The sequence below is a fragment of the Solanum stenotomum genome, chromosome 7, assembly GCF_019186545.1.
Source record: "Solanum stenotomum isolate F172 chromosome 7, ASM1918654v1, whole genome shotgun sequence".
Lineage (NCBI taxonomy): Eukaryota > Viridiplantae > Streptophyta > Magnoliopsida > Solanales > Solanaceae > Solanum > Solanum stenotomum.
The window spans coordinates 3,438,992-3,462,114 of record NC_064288.1 but is presented as its reverse complement, the minus strand read 5'-3'; the positions used below and the strand labels follow the sequence as shown (position 1 = coordinate 3,462,114).

Sequence of the window (23,123 nt, the reverse complement as noted above, 5' to 3'; positions counted from 1 at the left end):
TTTATTTATAGATCTTATTCTTTTGCTGATCTCTCATGAAGAATAATAGAACAAAAATTATAATATAAATAACAGATTATAAAATCAAATCTATCTTAATATTAAAGTGAAAATAGAAAATACGACACATCAAAATTGTGTTTCTTGAAAAAAAGAGTGGATATGAGGACCATAGACTAAATTAGTTATCTAGCCATTTTGAAATTTTATTAATGGTGTTGAGGGAAGAAGGGTGTTGTTTGGTAGGAAATAAGTTGTGTTGGGATATTGTTGATGTTATTTTGCATTTTAATATTAGAAGTTTAAATATTAAGTTCATGATAATTAGTAGGCATAAAGTGGAGAAAGTGGTGACATAATCTTTTGTAACTCATATAACCACAATTGTTCTCCTCGTTATCTTCTACTAATTGTCTCACTAATCCTTAAATGACTGTCAACATTCTTGACATTTATTTGAATCCTAATACACCTATATAAATGATGTTTTCTTCCTTGTGTTGAGTATGTAAGAAAAGGTGGACGTGTAGTAATATATTGTGTATAGAGGTCAGTGTAGTGAAAGAGAGGGTTGAGACAAAGAAAAAACATTCCAAGTCTCCAACTTATTTATTGGACGTTGTCGGATGACTGAAGGGGACAAGTCAAGAGATATATTGTTGGATCGGTGTAGATTATAATTTATACCGCAATGAGCTTGAATCTCCTTATAGAAAACGAGTTCTTCGCGCCTTAGCACGGTAATTTGTTGTAATTATTGTATATACTCCAACAATTATTCATAAATTGTTATCCCACCTTTTATGTGGGATAAAAATAACATAACAATATCAAGATAAATTATTCCAACCAAATATAAAATAAATTTATCCTAAATTTAATCTCGAAATTAATTATCTGTTATCCCGACGTGGGATTAGCAAAAGTGCAAAAGCATTACTGATGCATCACAAGTGCCGTGAGTAGACTTTTCTCTGTTTTTTTTTAAAAGCAGCTTCATGTGACACATACAACTCAAACTTTATCACTTTAATCATTCAGTATCCATTATATTGCCATTATAATCATAGAATTATTTGAGTGGGTCATTTTTTGCCACATCATTATTCTTTGCAATAGTTCTAATTTATTTATTCTTTCTCCCAATAGCTTTTATAAAATCACAAATTTCATTAGTTGCATCTATACCAATATCAACATAACATAGAATTAAAATTATTCAAACTTTTAAGAGTAACATATTAAACCAATCTCATTTTCTAAAGTTACTCGTAAGATAAAAATCACCCAAAATCATATAAGAAGACAACATCGCATTCCTAGGATTTTTTAACTGTTTATTATTCCATCTATAATCCCATTAATTGTGGCCTTGAAAAGAACTTGTACTAGATAGAGTTGAGGCCCACATTTGCTATCCATATTCTTTTTATTTTTCTTCTTTTGATAAAGTTCATCAAACCAAAACATTATAATTTACTATGCTAAAATGGAGAAATTGTACTCATTAGCATTATCAAATTTTTGACAGAATTTTCTTTTGATAAAGTTCATCCACTTATATATATACACACAGTAATAACCTGGGAATGTGAATAATTCAGAAAAATATGTTGCAAGTACAACTTCATTGTAATAGAAACATGACCAAATTCTCTACTCAACTTGCTAATTGTTTTACTGATGAACTCCTGAGAAATGAAAATTACGGAGGAGCTAAAGGTGAACGATGCTCCTTGGAGCATCCATCATCGAAATTTTGAGAGTAACTGTAAGCATCATAGCTAAATCGAACAGAACTTCTCTGCCACGATAGAAGTTGCCTCCACTGTGACTTTAACCTCCAATATAACTGCCTAGCAATGTGAAGTGCTTTGAAACAATTAACCGGTGATCTTCTTTCAACACTAACCAGTGTAACATCACAGCTGCTGTGTGCAACTCTCCGTCTGTGACACTTCAACATCTGAATCATCTTTGAACTTCTCATCATCAAGATTTTTGACCTTCGCCTGCTTACCAAACATAAGAAAGTAGATAGATATCTGTTCGTTTTAGAGGACTTCGAAAATTAAAAATCTAATGGAATGTGTAAAGAGGAATATAATGTATGTGCTTTTCAAGTGTATATATGCCATTTGTAGGCATCAGCTTCGTTTATATTGGATGTCCTTTTCATATATGCAGTGAGTGGAGGTGGTTCTCTCTCTCATACCAAACGTGACAGCTGTGTGTTGATTCTCGTAGGGCCTGACCGTTCAAACTTCAAAGAGAACAAAAGGCTATTCCAATTGATGTAATGTCATTCTTTTTTGTAGTTAAGGCACTAATTAAGGGATTAGACATAATCTTACCAACACAATCCCATTTATTGCCCAGTGATATTTTCTTTATCTAAAATCATTATGATAGGAGCTTGTTATGATGTCAAATGCAGGCTCCCTTCAGCTCCTATACAAAAAAAAAAATCTCTCCGCCAACTCTTTCACTGTAGATCATTCAATTGAACGGACTACTATCCTAACAAGTAAAAGAAAAAAAAAGATCAAAAGGGGATACGTGTGTCACAGAATGCTTCAGCATCTTTCAATGCATGTCTCTTTGTTATCTACTTTTGTCACTATTTTAGCTTTCCTTTATTGCTTTATTGACCTTTTTCTTATTCTTTTCTTTGTTCTTTAACTGGAATAAGAGAAAGATAATATATTAGAAAAAGTGAGACCTATGAATGAAGAAGAGACCCAACTTGAACCTTTTACCTTCTAATATAATAAAGATGATCCTACGTGAGACCTATGAATGAAAAAGAGACCCAAATTGAACCTTTTACCTTCTAATATAATAAAGATGATCCTACGTCAAGGAGTCAACAGTCAACATGAAGTGAGTGGTAATCCTATTGGACAAGGAACGGTTTTCTCTTGTCACTTTGTGCATTCCATCTTAAGCAAGCACAGCAAGAAACAATAGAAACACTTTCTAGTTAGGTTTTTATCATGACTAAGGGTCTACATGCCATCCAAGTTCTCTCACAGCTCTGATCACCCTTAAAAATGAAATAATGAAACGTAGGTTCTTCCATCAATGTGACCGCCTTACCAATAGTTGAAACTCAATGGTGAGAATGTTTTGGCTATTCTCCAAATAATGCACAAAAATTTATAGTCACAATAAATACATTTAAGAAACCAAGGCTTACCAGTTACGCCTTCAAGAGAAAATATTGTCAAGTGCTAAATGAACCAGATTCTACATCAGAACCACCAACATGACAAACATGAAGGCACCAAATTCTCTCAGTAACATCACCTGCAAGTGTTGAACATAAATCAGGCTTTGAGAGTACATAGTATACTCCAAACAGAAGGGATGTTCAGGCTAACATGAAATAACCTAATGAGAAGACAAATAGCAGAAACAACCAAATTTTATTACATGGTCTCTGAAAACCCATATATCCATAGAGAAATTATTTAGTGCCCGGAAAGGTATCATCGAGTAGTTCACACGGCAAGATTCTTCACTTAGTGATCTCATATTAAATGATGTCACAAGACAAATAAGCCTTAATAGAAAGCTGCTGATAGATCCAGCTTTTAAACCAGTATTAGATAAGGGTATTAATTTTATCATAATGGCAGAAAACAACTGAGAAACCCAGATCTAGAAGGCAAGTAATGTTACCTACATCTAGCTGTAACTGAAACAGGAAAGGTTATTTATGCCTGAAGACTTTTATCTACTTAAGTCAACTATAACAACAATAAAAATTTGATTTCCAATCCTTCCAGAGTTCGTTTCAGAAATAATAGAAATTGTTCCCTCAGGTCTAACAATAAAACTTGAACTTAGTAAAATTCCTGGCTTCATGAAAGACATTAACTAAATGCTATGCAGAAAGGCCTTCGAGAAGTAGATAAAATAGTCTGTGAAACATTTCAGTTCATAGTTTTCCAAAATGTGGTCATAGTCAATCAATGTATACACAACATTAATACAGAATGAGAGAAAGGAAGATAGGAAGAAATCATAGCAAACCCACTTTCTCTATACTTCTTCCTTTCCTTAGTACTACTATCGGATCTGCGTAAAAGAAAAGAGCAAGGAAGAATAAACAGCAGAATAAAGCTCTTAGCCAAGATAAGAAGCTGAAGTATAAGAAATTCAATATTCGAAACACTGATCATTATTACCAACAGAAGCATGTGACATGAAAGTGTACCTAGTTAATGAAAAGTCTCCTGTAACTTGACTGTCAAGCTCTGTCAGATATTTTCTGAACAAATTTGACCTGCATTAATTAAACCAGCTATTCATTGATAAACTCCAAAAAAAATAAAGTCTGTAAGCTGACTGGTGTAAAAGGATTGATCACTTCACTGTGAGAAATCTCAACAGACAACAGGATATGAATCTCATACCAGGAAGGAATTGCAAATGCTGCTAGGACTGGAGATAGTTCCCACAAGAGATATAGCCGATTGTGTAAGAAAACTTCAAGGTACTCAATAATTCCTTTTTCCTATTACAACAAAAAGAGAAAAAAAGAAAAAAAAAAGAAAAGGACTATAAACCATCCACAAAGAGAACAACAATGTAAGAATGTTCATAACGTGGAAAATTGACAAAAGAATGCAAACTGAATAGAAATGCTTACTTTCCTTACAGTTTAACACAAGAGAGAGAGTCTAAGATCTAGAGTGAAATTTAGATACAGTGCATGTTAGGGTAACAAGTTGAATATCTTGAGGTGAATGCTCACATTCTGGCCTGGTTTTGGAATTTTGCAGATGCTACTTGTACAGGTTATAATTTCCGCAGGATATATATAAGAAAACTTAAAATATAAAGTGAATAAATCAAAAAGAATATAAAAACTTTGCTCAAAAAGTGATTTAAAGAGGTACAATGTACATCTATCTGGTAATGTGTGACATGAAGACGAACACGACAAACAAGTAAACCTCACCTTGGTGTGTACACAATGATTGTTCCAAGTATAGTTGGATACATCATAGATTTGCTTTTTTGCACAATATAAATTAGACGTTACAATTTCATTCTTCTCAAATGAATTTTATGTCTTCTAACTAAAGACAATCATGTCCAAGACATTAGACTTAGTTTTCCTGCCATAGTGATCTATGTACATTAAGAAGTAACAAGAAAAAAATTCAGGTAATAGACAATGTAAAGAAAGGACATGGCCCAGTTTCAACTTAATGGGGACATGACCTAGATAGGAGGGGTGGAGGACACAGATCAAGGTAGAAGGTTAGTAGGTCACAGTGGTCTTGATATCCGTACATATTAGTAGTCATAGTATTGCTCTTGTAGTTTCTTGTCCTTCTATTTCTGTTACAATCACTTGTTACTTGTAGTTTATGTTGTTGGCACCATCTGTTGATTTTTCTATTATTTGTACTTCCGCTATTTTTCCTATGACTGCTTTGGACCATTTTTCCTTGAGCCAAGGGTTTATCAGAAACAGTCTCTCTACCACTGAGGTAGAGGTAAGGTCTGTGTGCACCCTACCTTCTCATACCCTATATGGTGGGACTACACTGGATATGTTGTTGTAGACAATGTAAAAAAAATGGGCATTCAACATAACTCAACCCCAAAAGCTAGCTCACGAGGTGAGGATTATCCAGCACCCTTTAGGAAACAACTCGTTTCTTCAACCAATGTGTGAAAATCTAACACCTCCTCACCCCCCGATCAGGAATGAACATCTAGAGCATGGAGAATATAACAAACAAATCCACATTGGGTAAATCAAGAAATAGGAATGGGTATGGCTCTACCATATAAGGAAAATAGAGTTTGAGCCTAACTCAATCCTAAAGCCTAAGTCATAAGGTGATGACAGCCTAAAACCATATAAGGAAACAACATATTTCCTCAAGAAATGTGGGATAATCTAAATGGCAAGCCAGGCTTGAGGAAACAACATATTTCCTCAAGAAATGTGGGAACAATTAAGACAATTTTACCGTTGCTCCAAGGCTCCCCTTCCGATGTGGGACAATCTAACAAGCAAAATAAATTATTATTTTAAAATATAAAACAATCTAACCTATATCTAGATGACTAGATCCATACAGGCATGTAATCCACGTATGACGAACAAATAATACTATCAATTTCAGTTAAACCATTGCAATTTTATTTTCATAGGCTTGACATGCAGCTCTTCCTACTAGACAATGAAGGGATTTCATTCCAAAAAAATGATTACCTTTGAGTTGCTGGTTTCCTCCATACAATCTCTCTGTACCGAGCTATGCACCTCATTGTATAGCCTCGAAGTGGTGACAAACTCATAAGAGGTCAACATCAAACGGTCAATCAGAAAACTCCATCTATCCACTACACATGCTAGTAACGCGAGCTCCTGCAGAAGATGGGTTTCAACAAGGAAAATTAGTCATATATTTGTATAAATACTTCTCTCAAAGAAGATCTAGCTGCATAACAAGAAATTCCATACTCTGAATAGACTATTAGTTAGTTGCTTTAGGACTGCAATGTCTATTTCTAAGTTTCCTGTATTTCTTTAGGACTGCAGTGTATTTCTAAGTTTCCTGTATTTCTTTTTTCAGTTATTTTAGGGGTAGTTACCATGGTTAGCACCATGACTTAAAAATAGGACCATGATCTATTTCAGTTTCTTTAATTGTATGTTTATGTATTTTTGGTTCTTTTTACAGAAATACAACTCTCTGCGTAAGCTTTTCTCTTAGTCATCTTCACATTTAAATTCCTTGAATTCTCCTGCTTTCCTTTCTGTAGCAAACTAGATATTGTCTTCATTGTGTTATCTGTCATCAGTCTTATTAAAACTAGCAGTCGGTATCAGAGCTTTCATCTTAAGGGATCTGTGATCGAGTTGGAGAAGCCATGGATGCTGAAGCAAGTTTCTCACCAATTGCTCTGCCGGTCTTTGATGGAGATAATTATCAGATTTGGGAAGTACGAATGGAGATGTACTTGGATGCTTTGGATCTCTGGGAAGTTGTGGAAGAGGATTACGATATTCCAGGCCTACCAAATAATCCTACCATTGCTCAGATTAAAGCACACAAGGAAAAGAAGACAAAGAAATCGAAGGCCAAGGCATGTTTATTTGCTGCTGTATCGTCAACAATTTTCACGCGAATGATGTCTCTGAAAACTGCTAAAGAAGTATGGGATTATCTCAAGGAAGAGTATTCTGGAGATGAGAGAATAAAAGGTATGCAAGTTTTAAACTTAATTAGGGAGTTTGAATTGCAAAAGATGAAGGAATCCGAAACAGTGAAGGAATATTCAGATAGACTTCTAAATATTGCAAATAAGGTGAGGCTACTCGGCTCTACATTTTCAGACTCGAGAATTGTTGAGAAGATCCTTGTAACAGTTCCTGAAAGGTATGAAGCAACAATTACAACCTTAGAAAATACTAAGGATTTGTCAAAGATTAGTTTGACAGAGTTGCTCAATTCCCTGAAAGCTCAAGAGCAAAGAAGACTCATGAGACAGGAGGTTACAACAGAAGGGGTTCTTGTCAGTAAGCATCAGGTTAACAAAATTCAGAAGAAGAAAAAGAATCAAGCAGTGTGTGAAGGAGAAACATCAGCCAACAACAAAAGTAAGGGAGGAAGCGCGAAGAAAAGTTATCCCCCTTGTCACCATTGTGGAAGAAAAGGCCATCCACCATTTAAGTGCTGGAGGAGACCTGATGCTAAATGCAAGAAATGCAATAAGCTTGGACACGAAGCAGTGATTTGCAAGAATAAGGCCCCGCAGGAGGAAGGAAATGCTCAAGTTGCTGATCAAGAAGAAGAGGATCATCTTTTTGTTGCAACATGCTTTTCAAGTAAGAGCTCAACAAAGTCTTGGTTAATTGACAGTGGTTGCACTAACCACATGACTCATGACAAGAGTTTATTCAAGGAGTTGAAGCCCATTGAAATTTCCAAGGTTCGGATAGGAAATGGAGATCACCTTCCTGTCAAAGGAATTGGAACCATAGCTATCAAGACGAGCACGGGCACAAAGAAAATTTCAGAGGTTCTTTATGTTCCTGAAATTGATCAGAATTTGCTAAGCGTAGGACATCTGATGGAAAAAGGATTCAGATTTTTCTTCAAAGATCATCACTGTCAAATCAGTGACACTACTGGAAATGAAATTTTCAGGGTGAAGATGAGAGGAAGGATTTTTTCCTTTGATCCAACAGATAAAGAGCAACTAGCTTATTCTATGAAAGCAAGTGTAACAGAAACCTGGCACAAGAGACTTGGCCATTGTCATCTACAAGCACTATTGTTGCTGAAGAAGGAAGATATGACAAGAGGACTACCAACTGTAGTTGATCACTTACCAAGTTGTCAAGCTTGTCAATTTGGTAAGCAAAATAGGAAGTCATTTCCTAAAGCAACATGGCGGACTTCTCAAAGGTTGCAACTGATTCACACAGATGTTGCAGGACCTCAAAGAACACCATCCCATAATGGTGTCTATACTATGTTATATTCATTGACGATTATACAAGATTCGGCTGGATAATTTTTATGAAATATAAATCAGAAGTGGCTGGAATTTTCTTGAAGTTCAAGAAGATGGTGGAAAATCAAAGTGGTTGCAGAATCCAATCTCTGCGGTCTGACAATGGAAAAGAGTATAATTCTAAAGTATTTAACAAATTTTGTGAGGAAGCTGGTATTACTCATCAGCTTACTGCTCCATATACTCCGCAACAAAATGGAGTTAGTGAAAGAGAAACAGATATATAATGGAGATGTCGCGGTGCATGTTGCATGAAAAAGAGTTGCCGAAAAGTTTTTGGGCTGAGGCAGCTAATACGGCAGTATTTCTCCAAAATCGGCTTCCTACTAAGGCATTGCTGAATAAAACTTCATTCGAGGCTTGGAATGGATACAAACCATCACTAAGCTTCATTAAAGTATTTGGTTGTGTTTGTTTCTTCCATGTGCCACAGGTTAAAAGAGACAAACTTGACAAGAAGGCACTTCCTGGAATATTTGTGGGTTATAGCTCATCCTCCAAGGCCTACAAAGTATATAATCCACAAACAGGGAAGATGATTGTCAATAGAGATGTGCACTTTGCTGAGGAAGAGAAATGGGACTGGAAGGACAATCAACTTTCAGTCAAAGCTTCAGAGGAGCAGGCATCTGATCACTGGTAAAATGAGTTGGTGGATGATCTTCCAATTAGAGGTACAAGACTACTCTCTGACATCTACCAACAAAGTAATGTGGCAGTTTGTGAGCCTGCAGGGCATGATGAAGCACTTCAAGATAAAAAATGGAGAAACGCCATGGAGCAGGAGATGCTAATGATCAAGAAAAGCAAAACTTGGGAGTTAGTTGACTGACCGAAAGATAGGAAGGTCATTGGAGTAAAATGGGTGTTTAGAACCAAGCTCAATTCTGATGGTTCTATCAATAAATACAAGGCTAGGCTTGTTGTCAAGGGATATGCCCAAATATTTGGTGTTGATTACTCGGACACCTTTGCTCCAGTAGCCCCATTGGATACCATTAGGTTGTTGCTAGCAATAGCAGCACAAAAGGGCTGGAAAGTGTTCCAGCTAGATGTGAAATCTGCTTTTTTAAATGGTGTACTATTGGAAGAAATCTATGTAGAGCTGCCCGAGGGTTTCTCTGAGCAAGGAAAAGAAGAAAAAGTATGTCTGCTTAAAAAGGCTCTGTATGGCTTAAAACAAGCTCCAAGAGCTTGGTATAGCAGGATTGATGATCACTTGTTGAGTTTGGGGTTTGTACGAAGTGTATCTGAAGTTACTCTTTATGTCAAACATAAAGAAATTGATCTTCTCATTGTTTCCCTTTATGTTGATGATCTCTTGGTGACAGGAAACAATGTGTGGCTGGTTGAAGAGTTTAAGAAGGAAATGATGAAAGTTTTTGAAATGACAGACTTGGGACCAATGACATATTTTCTGGGAATGGAAATCAAGCAAGGCAGTGATGAAATTTTTATCTGTCAAAAGAAGTATGCTGGAGAGATACTTAAGAAATTCCATATGGAAAATTGCAAGGCAACAACCACACCAATGAATCCAAAGGAGAAGTTAAGCAAAGAGGATGGAACTGATCAAATTGATGAAGGAAATTTCAGAAGCTTGATTGGATATTTGATGTATCTCACTGCTACAAGGCCTGATATTCTATTTGCTGTAAGTCTTTTATCTAGATTTATGCATTGTGCTACTGAAATGCATTTGCGAGCAGCAAAAAGAATTATAAGATACATTAAAGGTACTGTTGAATATGGTGTCAAATTCAAGAAGTGTGAGACTTTCAAGTTGTATGGATTCTCAGACAGTGATTGGGCTGGATCCATTGACGACATGAAAAGTACATCAGGATATTGTTTCAGTCTGGGATCAGGGATTTTCTCTTGATGTTCAAAATAACAGGAAACTGTGGCACAATCCACGGCAGAGGCTGAATTCATTGCTGCAACTGCAGCAGTAAATCAATCCTTATGGCTGAGAAAAATACTTTCTGATTTGCATATGGACCAAAAAGTTAATACTGAGGTTCATGTTGATAATCAAGCTGCAATAGCCATTTCGCATAATCCGGTGTTCTATGGGAAGACTAAACACTTCAACATCAAGCTTTTTTTCTTGAGGGATGTGCAGAAAAAAGGAGAAGTGATTCTTGTTTATTGCAAATCTGAAGATCAGCTAGCAGATGTATTTACAAAATCCCTTCCTGTCAGCAAGTTCGTGTTCCTAAGGCAACAACTTGAAATTTGCAGCTCCTAATGCAAGGAGGAGTATTAGTTAGTTGCTTTAGGACTGCAGTGTCTATTTCTAAGTTTCCTGTATTTCTTTTTTCAGTTATTTTAGGGGTAGTTACCATGGTTAGCACCATGACTTAAAAATAGGACCATGATCTATTTCAGTTTCTTTAATTGTATGTTTATGTATTTTTGGTTCTTTTTACAGAAATACAACTCTCTGCATAAGCTTTTCTCTTAGTCATCTTCACATTTAAATTCCTTGTATTCTCCTGCTTTCCTTTCTGTAGCAAACTAGATATTGTCTTCATTGTTATCTGTCATCAGTCTTATTAAAACTAACATAGACAAACCAATCAACTTAATTACCTTTTAAGAAAATTTGCAGCAGCAATTAGTGTTACAATTCAATTGGAATTGCTTATTTTTTAGATATCAAAGAAAACAATCCCATGAACCACAATAGGTTTTTACAGAACAGCACTTGAATAACAGATGTCCGTGCATATATTTGAAAGAACAAAACAAACTGATGGAAATTCAACAGTCTTGTACATTAAGGTAATTGTGGTTTAGCCGTACAGTTTGACATAGCTTATAAGTTATAACAATCAATTACGCCACAATCCTAAACCAGTTTGGATTACAAATTTTGTATATCTACTCCACTCTATTTACTCCGAATTAACATCACTATTAGCTAATTTGTCCTTTGACGCGAATTGAGATTCTACAATCTAACCATTATTCTTACACCAGCATCCAAGTCTCTAACAAAAATATTGAAGAAACTCCTAACAAACAGCACCAACTACTTAGTATCACTTTAATTAATATATACATTTTTCCTATTATGTAAGAATTTGTAATCTTTGAAATAATTTCACACCATGTGATTTTAGGTTAAGAATAGCTTATGAACCGAGAAAAGAATAAGCAAAAAGTCCTAGAACAACCACTCCTTCATCTCAATTAGCATCTCAAATTCCAATGTTATGCCTTAAGCAACTCGACCATCTCTCCTATTTAATGATTATGACCCAAAAACCGAGTAAATAGCAAGTCAGTCATAACAGTTATTGATTGGATAGGTGCGACCAATCTATTCTAACTAGATAAATCAAAACTTTGCATTCCCGTTTGATTTTTTTGAATATCCTCCTGTTAGTGGGACATAGCAGGTACTGGGTGGAATAGTCAAAGTGAGCAAGCTGCCCGGACACCACCATCAAATAAAAACATTTCCAGAAAAGAAGATTTGAAGAAGAAAATCTTTGAGAAAGATATATAAAGTGACTTACAACTATTTCACACAAACTATCTTCGAGTTGAGATGATATATCTATCCGCTGAAACACTTGAATCCATTGTCTCTTCGGGGCAGAAAACACCAGGCTGGCACCTGAGACCAGTCTAATAGTTCTCTTGTCAAGCAAATATGAGAGGCTTTTTGATTTCCAATAATTCCAGACAGCCAAACCGATTGGTTTTTCTTCAGTCCTTGGGGCATTGACAAGAAAAGACTTTATTTTTTACTGCATTACAAATGAGGTCCGTATATACTTAACTACTCATGTAAGAATGAAGGAAAAATATGTATACATGATCAATAGAAGAAATCATATTCTGTCACAACAGCAGTAATCAAGCTTATTAAATACTTTTGCCACCCCACCATTTACAGCTTAGGAGGTTTTAGCTTAAGCCTCTCCATCCAATTATTCTGAAGCAGCATTAGAATGAGATCATGTAAGAAGTCATGAAATATTGATAGACAGCTTACTGAATATAAATCATCATTTACGAGTAACTATTCCAAAGGTACTGCAATGCAAATGCCAGTGGACTAAGCAATCAGTATTTTTTGGCTATGAGGGTCAGAGGTGCTATGGTGATTTTTCTTCATATGGGATTCAGCTTGTTTATACGATGCAAGCAATATGCTCCTTTTCATGACACATGGTTTCTTTCTTTTCATGACAAGTGGTATGGTGCATCATGGTAATGGTTTCTTATGCTACTTTAAAGGCTTTGAGGTTCGAAAATCGTTATATTTTAAGAAAGAAACCCCAAACAAGACAAAAATCAAGACAAGAAACTACTTCAACCCTTGCCATGATGCAGAAGAAGTTCACACATTCTGCTTTTAATTTCTTTGAAAGACACATATGCTTATAGAATTCATGAAGTTGACACACTAAACGCCGACCTGAAAATGGTCTTTGGGTTAGTTAAATAGACAGATTGTCTGCATCCTTTACATGAAATGTCCAAATAACACAGACTCAATAAAAATAAAGAACTACTCCAGCACATGTCATGATGAAGAAGAATCTACGACGTTTGGCTATTAAGTTATTTTGGAAGACGCATATGCTAATGTAATTCATAAAGCTGATAAACTTTTTCTTTTCATATAAGTGAGTTCATAAAACTGATACACTACATGCAGAAAATGGCCTTCGTGTTTGTTAAATAGACAGAGTGTCTACATCACTTACATGAAATTTGTTGTCTGCGTCATTTTTACATCTAAAGCATTGTCATCCTCCCTCACATACAGATCTCTTAAGCCACTAGACAAAATGTTCAGCCCTGTCTCTGCTGTAGATATCAATGAAACTGATAGTTGCCTCCTTTCAAGCGCTTGTGCAGTGAAGAGAGAAAACTCACATCTGATTGAATCATCAGCTTGTTCACTTAGAGAAGAATTTGGCAATGAGTTTAGAGATTCCTCCCTTGGAAATTTGTTCTCATTAGGAATAGCGTTTTTAGATGTATTACACATCAAGGTTTCAAAAATGTCATTGAGAGATCTACTATCTGTCTTCTGGTTCATGTGATAATCCATCTCAACACTTGCATTCAGTAAAGCTTTCAAGTGTTCATCTCTCAGTGGAAAGACACTGATGAGATGTTCTAGCATAAATTCACTCGCTTTGCTAAGGACCTTCGAGGAAATATGGGCTAGACCCTGTTGAAAATATTAACAGAAGGGAGCCTTCCCTCTTTTCAGAATTATTTAATTTGCAATAGTAAACAATAGAAACCGGTAGAAGTAAGAAATATAAAAAGCATAAAAAACAAGCTAATGGAGTATAATATATCAGGGACATGTAACAACAAATACACTACCTGAGGGAAATATGGATTAGAGTTTATTTCACATAAAGCTGCATCAAGCTCCTCCAAAGAGTCTTTATAGTCATCTGAGCTACTTAAGTCCCTCATCACCTGTGCAGAATTAGCCACAGTTTTATCTACAAAATGTTTTCCAGGGAGGGTTCATGGAGGTAAAGAAGATATAGATATCTCAATAGACAACCTAACGCATCAAGGTTTTCCACTAAAGTAGCAAAATGAAGCAATCGTGAGTCATGACCGAGGATCAAACACAAGCACAAAAAAAACCACATCTATAATTTTCAGGTACACAAACTGCAAGTAACTAACTTTCATCTGAGCTTCCTCCAAGATACCTGAGTATCCACTTCACAGCTTTCCAATGTTTTTTTCCTGGATTGTCGAGAAATCTGCTGACAACACCAACTGCGTGAGNACTACCTGAGGGAAATATGGATTAGAGTTTATTTCACATAAAGCTACATCAAGCTCCTCCAAAGAGTCTTTATAGTCATCTGAGCTACTTAAGTCCCTCATCACCTGTGCAGAATTAGCCACAGTTTTATCTACAAAATGTTTTCCAGGGAGGGTTCATGGAGGTAAAGAAGATATAGATATCTCAATAGACAACCTAACGCATCAAGGTTTTCCACTAAAGTAGCAAAGCAATCGTGAGTCATGACCGAGGATCAAACACAAGCACAAAAAAAAACACATCTATAATTTTCAGGTACACAAACTGCGAGTGACTAACTTTCATCTGAGCTTCCTCTAAGATACCTGAGTATCCACTTCACAGCTTTCCAATGTTTTTTCCCGGATTGTCGAGAAATCTGCTGACAACACCAACTGCGTGAGAAATATCAGGTCTAGTGCATACCATTGCATACATTAGACTTCCGACAACGGAGGAATATGGAACTTTGGCCATGCTCTCTTTTTCCTCCCTAATTGTAGGACACATCTTCTTGCACAACTTCATATGACCAGCAAGAGGTACTAACAGGCTTAGCATTTTTCATATTGAAGCGCTCTAGTACACGTTCAATGTACTTCTTCTGGGACAAATAAATCTTCCTTTCATCTCTGAGTAATTCTCATGCCCAAAATTTGCTTGGCATGACCCAAGTCTTTCATAGCAAAAGACTTACACAACTCTTTTTTCAACTCGTCAATCTTGGAAGTATTCTTGCCCACAATCAACATATCATCCACATACAGCAAAAGGATGATAATCGTCAGAAAATTTTTGTACAAATACACAATGATTTGATAAAGTCTTCTTATAGCCTTGCTCCCCCATAACAGATTCAAACTTCTTGTACCACTGTCTAAGAGTTTGCTTTAGGCCATAGAGACTCTTTCTGAGTTTGCACACAAAATTTTCTTTACCATCTACTTTGAAGCCCTCAGATTGTTCCATATAAATCTCTTCTTCTAGGTCACCGTGAAGGAAAGCCGTCTTCACATCCATCTGCTCAATCTCTAAATTAAGACTAGCAACCAAACTTAGGACTGTATGAATCGAGGACATTTTCACAACAGGAGAAAATATTTCGTCAAAGTCAATACCCTTCCTTTGACCAAATCCCTTAACAACCAATCTAGCTTTGTACCTGGGCTTCAAGTTGTGTTCTTCAACTTTAATTTTGAACACCCACTTGTTCTTCAAAGCTCCCATGCCCTTGGGGAATTTTACCAACTCATAAGTGTGGTTCTCATGTAGAGACTTCATCTCATCTTGCATGGCTTCAATCCATTGATCCTTGTGCTCATCTTGCATGGCCTCCTCATAACATTCAAGTTCTCCCCCGTCAGTGAGTAACACATACTCATTGGGTAAATAACGAGAGGAAGGAACCCGCTGTCTTGTGGACCTCCTAAGCGGAATATTTGATTCGTCCACAACTTCATGAGCAGGAGGATCATCAATAACAATATCATTGTTATTACCAACATCAACATGTTGATTCGATACATGATTGTGGGCGTCACCATGATATCAAGCCCAACAACATCATGCATACTTGTGTGAGGAACTTCATCTAGATGAACTATGCCATCAAAATTTGAAGATTCTAGCTTCTCCGCTTTTTAATGTCTTCAATTGTTTGATTCTCCATGAAAATAATATCACGGCTTCTCACGAGTTTCTTCTCAATTGGATCATATAGCCTGTAACCAAATTCATCAACGTCATATCCTATGAAGATGCACTGCCTTGTCTTGGCATCTAACTTTGACCTCTCATCTTTCGGCACATGTACAAAAGCGTTGCAATCAAATACTCTCAAATGATCATAGGAAACATCCTCTCCATACCAAACACTATTTGGTACATCACTTTGCAAAGCAACAGCAGGAGATAGATTAATAACCTGTGCAGCGGTCAATAAAGCCTCACCACAACCCAGCTTGACTCATCACAAGCAATATTTATCAAAGGACAGTAACAAGATCTTCGATGGTGACGGTGGCTAGACAATTTTCATTGCCATCTTCTTTAGTTTCCTCTTTGTTTTTGTTCTCCCTTTTCAACTTCCTACAAAACTTCTTTGTGTGACCTTTCATGCCACAATGATGGCACTCAATATCCTTAAGTTTGCCTCTGGACTTGCTCCTATTTTGTTCTCTATTCTGAGAACCACGAGTTTTATTTCTCCCCCTGGAGCCAGTTATCAGGACATCCGACGAAGAAGAACCTTAAGTTTTTCTTCTCATTTGTTCGTTCAAGACACTACTCTTGGCAGAATCCTTAGAGATCACACCATCCGGAGCAGAATTTGACAATGAAGTTCTAAATGTTTCCCAAGAGTGTGGTAGGGAACCAGGTAGAAGCAAGCCTTGAATTTCTTCATCAAATTTGATGCCCATAGTAGATAATTGGTTCATGATCCCCTGAAAATTATTCAGATGGTCTGTCATCGGAGAACCATCATGATACTTTAAACTCAACATCTGTTGTATTAAGAACATTTTGTTGTTGTCAGTCTTCCGAGCATACAAACTTTCAAGATGCTCTCATAGGGTTCGAGCATGTGTCTCCCCAGAAATATGGTTCAACACATTATAGTCAACCCATTGTCTAATGAATCTACAAACCTGTTGGTGCAACAGGTTTCACTCTTCATTTGTTTTATTATCAGGCTTTATAGTGGTAAGGACTGGATTGTAAAAATTCTTAACATAAAGCAGATCTTCCATTTTCCTCTTCCAAATGGCATAATTAACACCATTCAAAGTAACTATTCTACTTGTGTTGGCTTCCATTGTTTATTCCCAAAAAATATAGTTATTGCAAACCAAAGTAAATCTTTTCTGATATGGAAGTTCAGACTATGCTGCAACCACAGAGCATACTCAGATAAACCCTTGGCTCTGATACTAGTTTGTTGGGAAAATGTGGACCAACACAACAATATATATGGTCAAATGATAGAAATAAAATGGGAAAATAATGACACCAAGAATTTTACTTGAAAACCCTTTTAAATAAAGGAAAAACCACAGGTCAAGAAAAGCAACTGATATCACTATAGTAAGGAATTTTACACTGTGTAGTCACGAATACAATACTCAAAGTGACTACTACACACTCAAAAGGAATAATACTCTTTTGATTTCCACCTTACTAAAATATCGCTCACACTCTATTTTTCTTCATAGACTATTTTTCTTATATAGTCTATGGAAAAAATATACTTTGCTCTCAAAATATATTTTTTTTTTCTCTAACTTGGTATATTTTTTTAAATGAGCAAGGGCTCTCTATTTATAGGAGAAATCTACTCCTAATGATGTCACCAGTGACAACATAAAAAAAAACCAAGGTTTCAACCTTTGCAACTATGCAGATTTCTTGGTAAGATTTTAGTTGAAAAAAGAAATGGTGAGCTTTGACTTGTTGCAACATTTGTTGACTTTAACAATAAGCAACAAACATTTCAATCTTTACTGCATTTCAACTTTCCTTATGTTTATCTATAATGGGTATGGACCCCACAAATCTCCCCCTCCAGACCCATTCATCGGAGGAAGGCAACTTTATTTTATTTACAGAGAGCTCATACCGACAAGTTCTTTGCATAACTCTAACTTGTCTTTCGGTATTGTCTTGGTCAGCATATCTGTAGGATTTTCACTTGTGTGGATCTTTTTGACTTGAAATGATTCACTCTCCACTTCCTCACGAATCCAATGATATCTGACGTCGATGTGTTTTGTCCTTACATGATACATGGAGTTCTTACTCAAGTCTATTGCACTCTGGCTGTCACAGTAGACAATATACTCCATCTGATGCAAACCAAGCTCTTAAAGAAATCGCTTAATCCATATCATCTCCTTGCCGGCTTCAGTAGCCGCAATATACTCAGTTTCAGTTGTAGATAGTGCGACACACTTCTGCAACTTCGACTGCCATGATATAGCTCCCCCTGAAAAAGTAAACAAATATCCAGTAGTGGATATTTGTGGGGTCCATACCCATTATAGATAAACATAAGCAAAGTTGAAATGTAGGAAAGGTTGAAATGTTTGTTGCTTATTGTTAAAGTCAACAAATGCTGCAACAAACCAAAGCTCACCATTTCTTTTTTCAACTAAAATCTTACCAAGAAATCTGCATAGTTGCAAAGGTTGAAACCTTGGTGTTTTTTTTTATGTTGTCACTGGTGACATCATTAGGAGTAGATTTCTCCTATAAATAGAGAGCTCTTGCTCATTTAAAAAAATACACCAAGTTAGAGAGAAAAAATATATTTTGAGAGCAAAATGAGGTATTCCATAGACTATTTAAGAAAAATAATCTGTGAAGAAAAATAGAGTGTGAGCGATATTTTAGTTATGTGAAAATCAAAAGAGTTTATTCCTTTTGAGTGTGTAGTAGTCACTTTGAGTATTGTATTCGTGACTACACAGTGTAAAATGGATACTATAGTGATCAGTTGCTTTTGTTGACCCGTGGTTTTTCCCTTATTTAAAAGGGTTTCCACGTAAAATTCTGTGTCATTATTTTCCCATTTTATTTCTATCATTTGATCATATATATTGTTGTGTTAGTCCGCGTTTTCCCAACAGATCAAACACAAGCATAAGAAAAAACACATCTATAATTTTCAGGTACACAAACTGCAAGTGACGAACTGTCTCCCGCATCTTTCCCAAATCCCAGCTTCAATTGAGACAGTTATACTCGAAGACAAAACAGGTAAGGGAAGATCCAAATGTTATGTTCACTAGTAATGATGACTAATAAGAGAAAAGGAATCAATCAACCAACTGCATCTCAATCCCAAACTAGTTGGGACCAGGGGGAGAGCTAGTAATAGCTCAGGACGTTCATTGGAACCCCATTGAGCAGAAAAATTACACTATTTTATACATAGTTAAAATTATATTTTTTGCATACATACTGTAGATGTTGAACTACTTCTTGCTCCACCACTGGTTGGGACAACTAGTTATCAATTCTGTAACTTAGAACCAACTATGGAATTTTCACAAGGCGGAATTGAAAAGAAAATATAATGAGGGAAGAGGCACTGACATCCTGGAGAAAGAGAGCCCATTGAAGCGCATTTTTGATGTTATGTGAATCCCAGTGAGCAAGACGACCAGATGATTGATACCCAGAAGCAAGAATGACCATATCTATGAACCCTTTCACCATTTTCAGCAAATCTTCCAGAGAAGCATCTGGATACGACCAATTTGCCATCTTCCAACACACTCTCACACTAGCCCGGGATTTTCCCGCCTTAAAGGAAATTATTCTCTTCTTTTTTCCTAAAATTAATCTAATCTTAGACGTGTTCATGCCCTAAGTAATGTCAATTGCTATTTTTATAATTCTTTAAAAAATTATTTTTATCTCATACGAGTATCTTTTTTATAAAAAAATATTAAAATATTTTTATACTTGAGTTATTTGAAAAGACATTTTGCAAGGTCATTATTTTCTTGTGTTCTAATTGCTGCTAGAAGCATGGGCTATGTCAAATCGTTAGATTACTTCATGTGTCTCAGGCACAAATAAAATTAGAAGAGTGAATCAAATTTGTATATGATTTTAAAATATTTTAAGTTGTTAATAATTATAATTTATAATTTTTTTATATAACTTTTAAATAATATATGTTACTTTTTCTATTTCAATTTATGTAGCAAATTTCTAGAATCAAACAAATTTTTTTAGAGCGAAATTTCAAGAATCGTCCAATTTTTTAAAAACTATTTTTAGTGGTGAATTATTGTAGTTTGTGACAAATAAATTGAAACTGAAATTTGTTTGGCATTAAACTTTCATTACAATTCGAGTGATCCAAAATCTTCAAGGTAAAATACAAAGAGTCAGATAGACAGTATAATTTTGTGAAGGCAAAAGCGAACATGGCGCTGTCCTAATATTCTTTTGCCAAAAATATTTGAAAATAATAAGCCTTTGTCTGTCTACGTGACAACCCATACTAGGTAGACAGAGTGATCATTTCGCATTCAAGCATTCATAGAAGAGAGTCGAGCATTGATAGTAGATAAGCAACTACCATCACTAAAGAGAAGAAGAAACATATCAGAACTTTTGTATCCACTTGGATATAAGAATTCAAAACAATGGAAATGAGAACCATTTGATGTCATTGATCATCGCAAAATTTCGAGCAAATAATTCTTACCAAGACAAAACCGTTCCTCAGATATCCGAAAACTTAATGACAAACCAACAAAACACAAGAATCATAAACTACTTAGGGGAGCTCCTACTTCTTCTACACAATAGCATTGGCAGCAGATGCGATCCTAGGCCATAGATCAGCACATTCTTTACCAATTGGACCAGTGATGGCAGACCCTACAAAACATAAAACCAAAAAAATACGGTTAACCAAAAACACAAGACAGGTTCGTATATTTGTATCTTCTAAAGGGGATAGTGACTTCAAAATATAATAGCAAAAAGTAGATTGAATTACCTTTCATTTCTCCCTTGGGGTTCACAATCACACCAGCATTATCTGCAGAACGAAAAACAAATGAATAAGAGACAGTTTTTAACAAGACTTGTGCCACAGAAGAAACTGTCTTCGTGTAGGCTATTCAGTTACTAATAGTGTAAACACAACATAGTGGCGCACACAGAAAAACAAAGCAGGCAAGCAATTCACAAAAATGAGATAGAATTGCGACTAAATAGTAATGATACGATCAGTCAATAAGCCTCTTATTCAAAAAGAACAATTGGCAGCAACGAGAAGAACAACAAAGAAACAAACTCATGACAGAGACACATGAAAAGACCACTCAATCCTGTTCCAGTTAATGCCTTGCGACTATATACTCAAGTCCATCTGATTCAAAATGGAAAAACAGGTAATAACAACTAATGTAGCAACTCAAAAACAACAAATATTGAAATTTAATTGATGATTAAGATATATAAAGCCACCTCTATGATGGTATAGCTACTTATTTGTTTATAATACTAGCAACTTCAAGTTTCAATTATGACATCATATAATTGTTGTTTTGGCTACTTTTGTACGGTTTCTTGTTATTTGTTAGTATATTATCTCCATTATATCCTTCTTCTTTATACCGGATGTGGATTTCACGGGACTTCAACATACACATTAAACTCTCTATTCAAATTCTTAACAGCATAGAAAAATAGCAAAATTCAGCTAAATACAACTAGAAAAAGCATTACAAAATCAACATTTTGATATCTACCACATCAATTTCAAACTATTTAATATACTATATGATCAAGTGTATTCCAGCCCATTTTCACAAACAAAATAAGAACAAGGATACTTTAAAATATACCTTCAAAGTACATGAAGACACCGTCCTTTCGGCGCCAAGGCTTGCGTTGACGAACAATGACAGCAGGCATGACCTTCTTCCTGAGTTCTGGCTTACCCTTCTTCACAGTAGCCATCACCATATCTCCAACACAAGCTGAAGGCAACCTGTTAAGCCTTCCCTTGATCCCTTTCACGGAAATGATGTACAAATTCTTAGCACCAGTGTTATCGGCGCAGTTCACCGTCGCCGCCACCGGCAGACCCAGTGACATTCTGAACTTGTTCCCGGCGGAACCTCCTCGTCCTGAAAAGTTTCACACATCAAATCCAAATAAATAATTACATGTAATAAGAGACAGAAGTGGAATAAGGTTGAGTAATACCTCGTTTCGACATCCCGGACGGTGTTGTTCTTCCCGATCCCAAAAATCTGAAGAGAAAAATGGAGCTTAGAAGGCGTTAGGGTTTTATATACCGCTAAATCTGCAAAATTGACTAGGGTTTTTTTACTTGGATAATCATGGCAGCCGGTCTAGTACACTCGTTTGGCCCAGTTATACTTGAAAGTTAGGCCTGTCATGTGGCCCAATTCTTTAGGCCTGCTATCTGGTCCTGAGCTTTGAGTTTTTTTTTTCGAAAAAATGACATAGGTAAGATAAACATGTGTTATGTATTTTCTAAAGGGAAAATTGTACATAATGGCAAACTATTAATTCAAATTAAATGGTATAACGATACTTTGATTTAATTGTGTCTTGTAGCAAACTGTTTGTCAGTCGCCTCTCTCCCTCAAACTCTCGCTCGCCACTCTCCCTCTCTCGCTCGCTCCCTCTGTGCTCACCTCTCTCGCTTATACAACAGAAATGTATAAATTGCGTTTCTGTTTGTATAATGCGAGAAAAAATTGTATATACACATGCAAATACATATATATTCGGCTTATACACTTATAATTATACAATAAAAATATTTCTCTGCCCAGATCTCTTTTGCCTTTCTCCCTTTCTCGTTTTATACAACAGAATTGTATAAATTGCATTTATGTTTGTATAAAGCGAGAGAAAATTGTATATACACGTGCAAATACATATATATTCGTCCTATACAGTTATAATTATACAATAAAAATATTCCCCTGCCAATGAGAGGCTAACAACAATTTATACAAATGGTCAGCCAGCGAAATTATACAAATCTGAAGAGGAGCCAACAAATTATACAATTGCTTCTTTTTGTATATATGTATAACGAAATAGACATATATATGTTTGATATGGAGCACAATTATGCACACTTTGTTATAGCATACAAATATGATTTTTTTGTTTGTTATATGTGAAAGTTGCTCTTTTCTAAATTACATAACTATGCTTTTTTAGAAAATATTTCCTCTCTCTCAAACTCTTGTTCCGCCTC

General features: G+C 35.8%; 2 protein-coding genes across 3 annotated transcripts; both read right to left on the bottom strand.

The window, feature by feature from the left end:
- Positions 1-1,872: 1,872 nt before the first annotated feature.
- LOC125871806 (uncharacterized) lies at positions 1,873-19,703 on the bottom strand. 2 transcript variants are annotated; one of them, XM_049552483.1, is made up of 10 exons: positions 19,451-19,703; positions 14,344-14,442; positions 13,281-13,753; positions 12,081-12,279; positions 6,242-6,397; positions 4,422-4,522; positions 4,223-4,291; positions 4,043-4,083; positions 3,200-3,309; positions 1,873-2,012 (listed from the first exon to the last, which is right to left on the bottom strand). In XM_049552483.1, the coding sequence occupies exons 1-9, from the start codon at positions 19,619-19,621 to the stop codon at positions 3,227-3,229; spliced, it is 1,392 nt and encodes a 463-aa protein (XP_049408440.1). In that variant the 5' UTR covers positions 19,622-19,703; the 3' UTR covers positions 1,873-2,012; positions 3,200-3,226. The 2 variants fall into 2 exon arrangements, with proteins under 2 accessions (XP_049408440.1, XP_049408439.1); XM_049552482.1 differs by lacking the exon at positions 14,344-14,442 and adding an exon at positions 13,915-14,013.
- Positions 19,704-20,517: 814 nt separating this feature from the next.
- On the bottom strand, positions 20,518-22,223 carry LOC125871365 (60S ribosomal protein L23-like). The gene is made up of 4 exons (XM_049551953.1): positions 22,091-22,223; positions 21,727-22,011; positions 20,874-20,915; positions 20,518-20,752 (listed from the first exon to the last, which is right to left on the bottom strand). The coding sequence occupies exons 1-4, from the start codon at positions 22,101-22,103 to the stop codon at positions 20,670-20,672; spliced, it is 423 nt and encodes a 140-aa protein (XP_049407910.1). The 5' UTR covers positions 22,104-22,223; the 3' UTR covers positions 20,518-20,669.
- Positions 22,224-23,123: the final 900 nt, after the last annotated feature.

Coding starts and splice junctions, on each gene's coding strand:
- LOC125871806 (XM_049552483.1), bottom strand. CDS start 19,621: ATGGCAAATTGGTCGTATCCAGATGCTTCTCTGGAAGATTTGCTGAAA. Junction 14,443..19,450: donor GGGCTCTCTTTCTCCAGGAT/GTCAGTGCCTCT, acceptor AATTCTGCACAG/GTGATGAGGGACTTAAGTAG. Junction 4,523..6,241: donor AGGAAACCAGCAACTCAAAG/GTAATCATTTTT, acceptor TTGTTGTAATAG/GAAAAAGGAATTATTGAGTA.
- LOC125871365 (XM_049551953.1), bottom strand. Junction 20,916..21,726: donor TGTCTTCATGTACTTTGAAG/GTATATTTTAAA, acceptor TTCGTTCTGCAG/ATAATGCTGGTGTGATTGTG. Junction 20,753..20,873: donor CCCCAAGGGAGAAATGAAAG/GTAATTCAATCT, acceptor TATGTTTTGTAG/GGTCTGCCATCACTGGTCCA.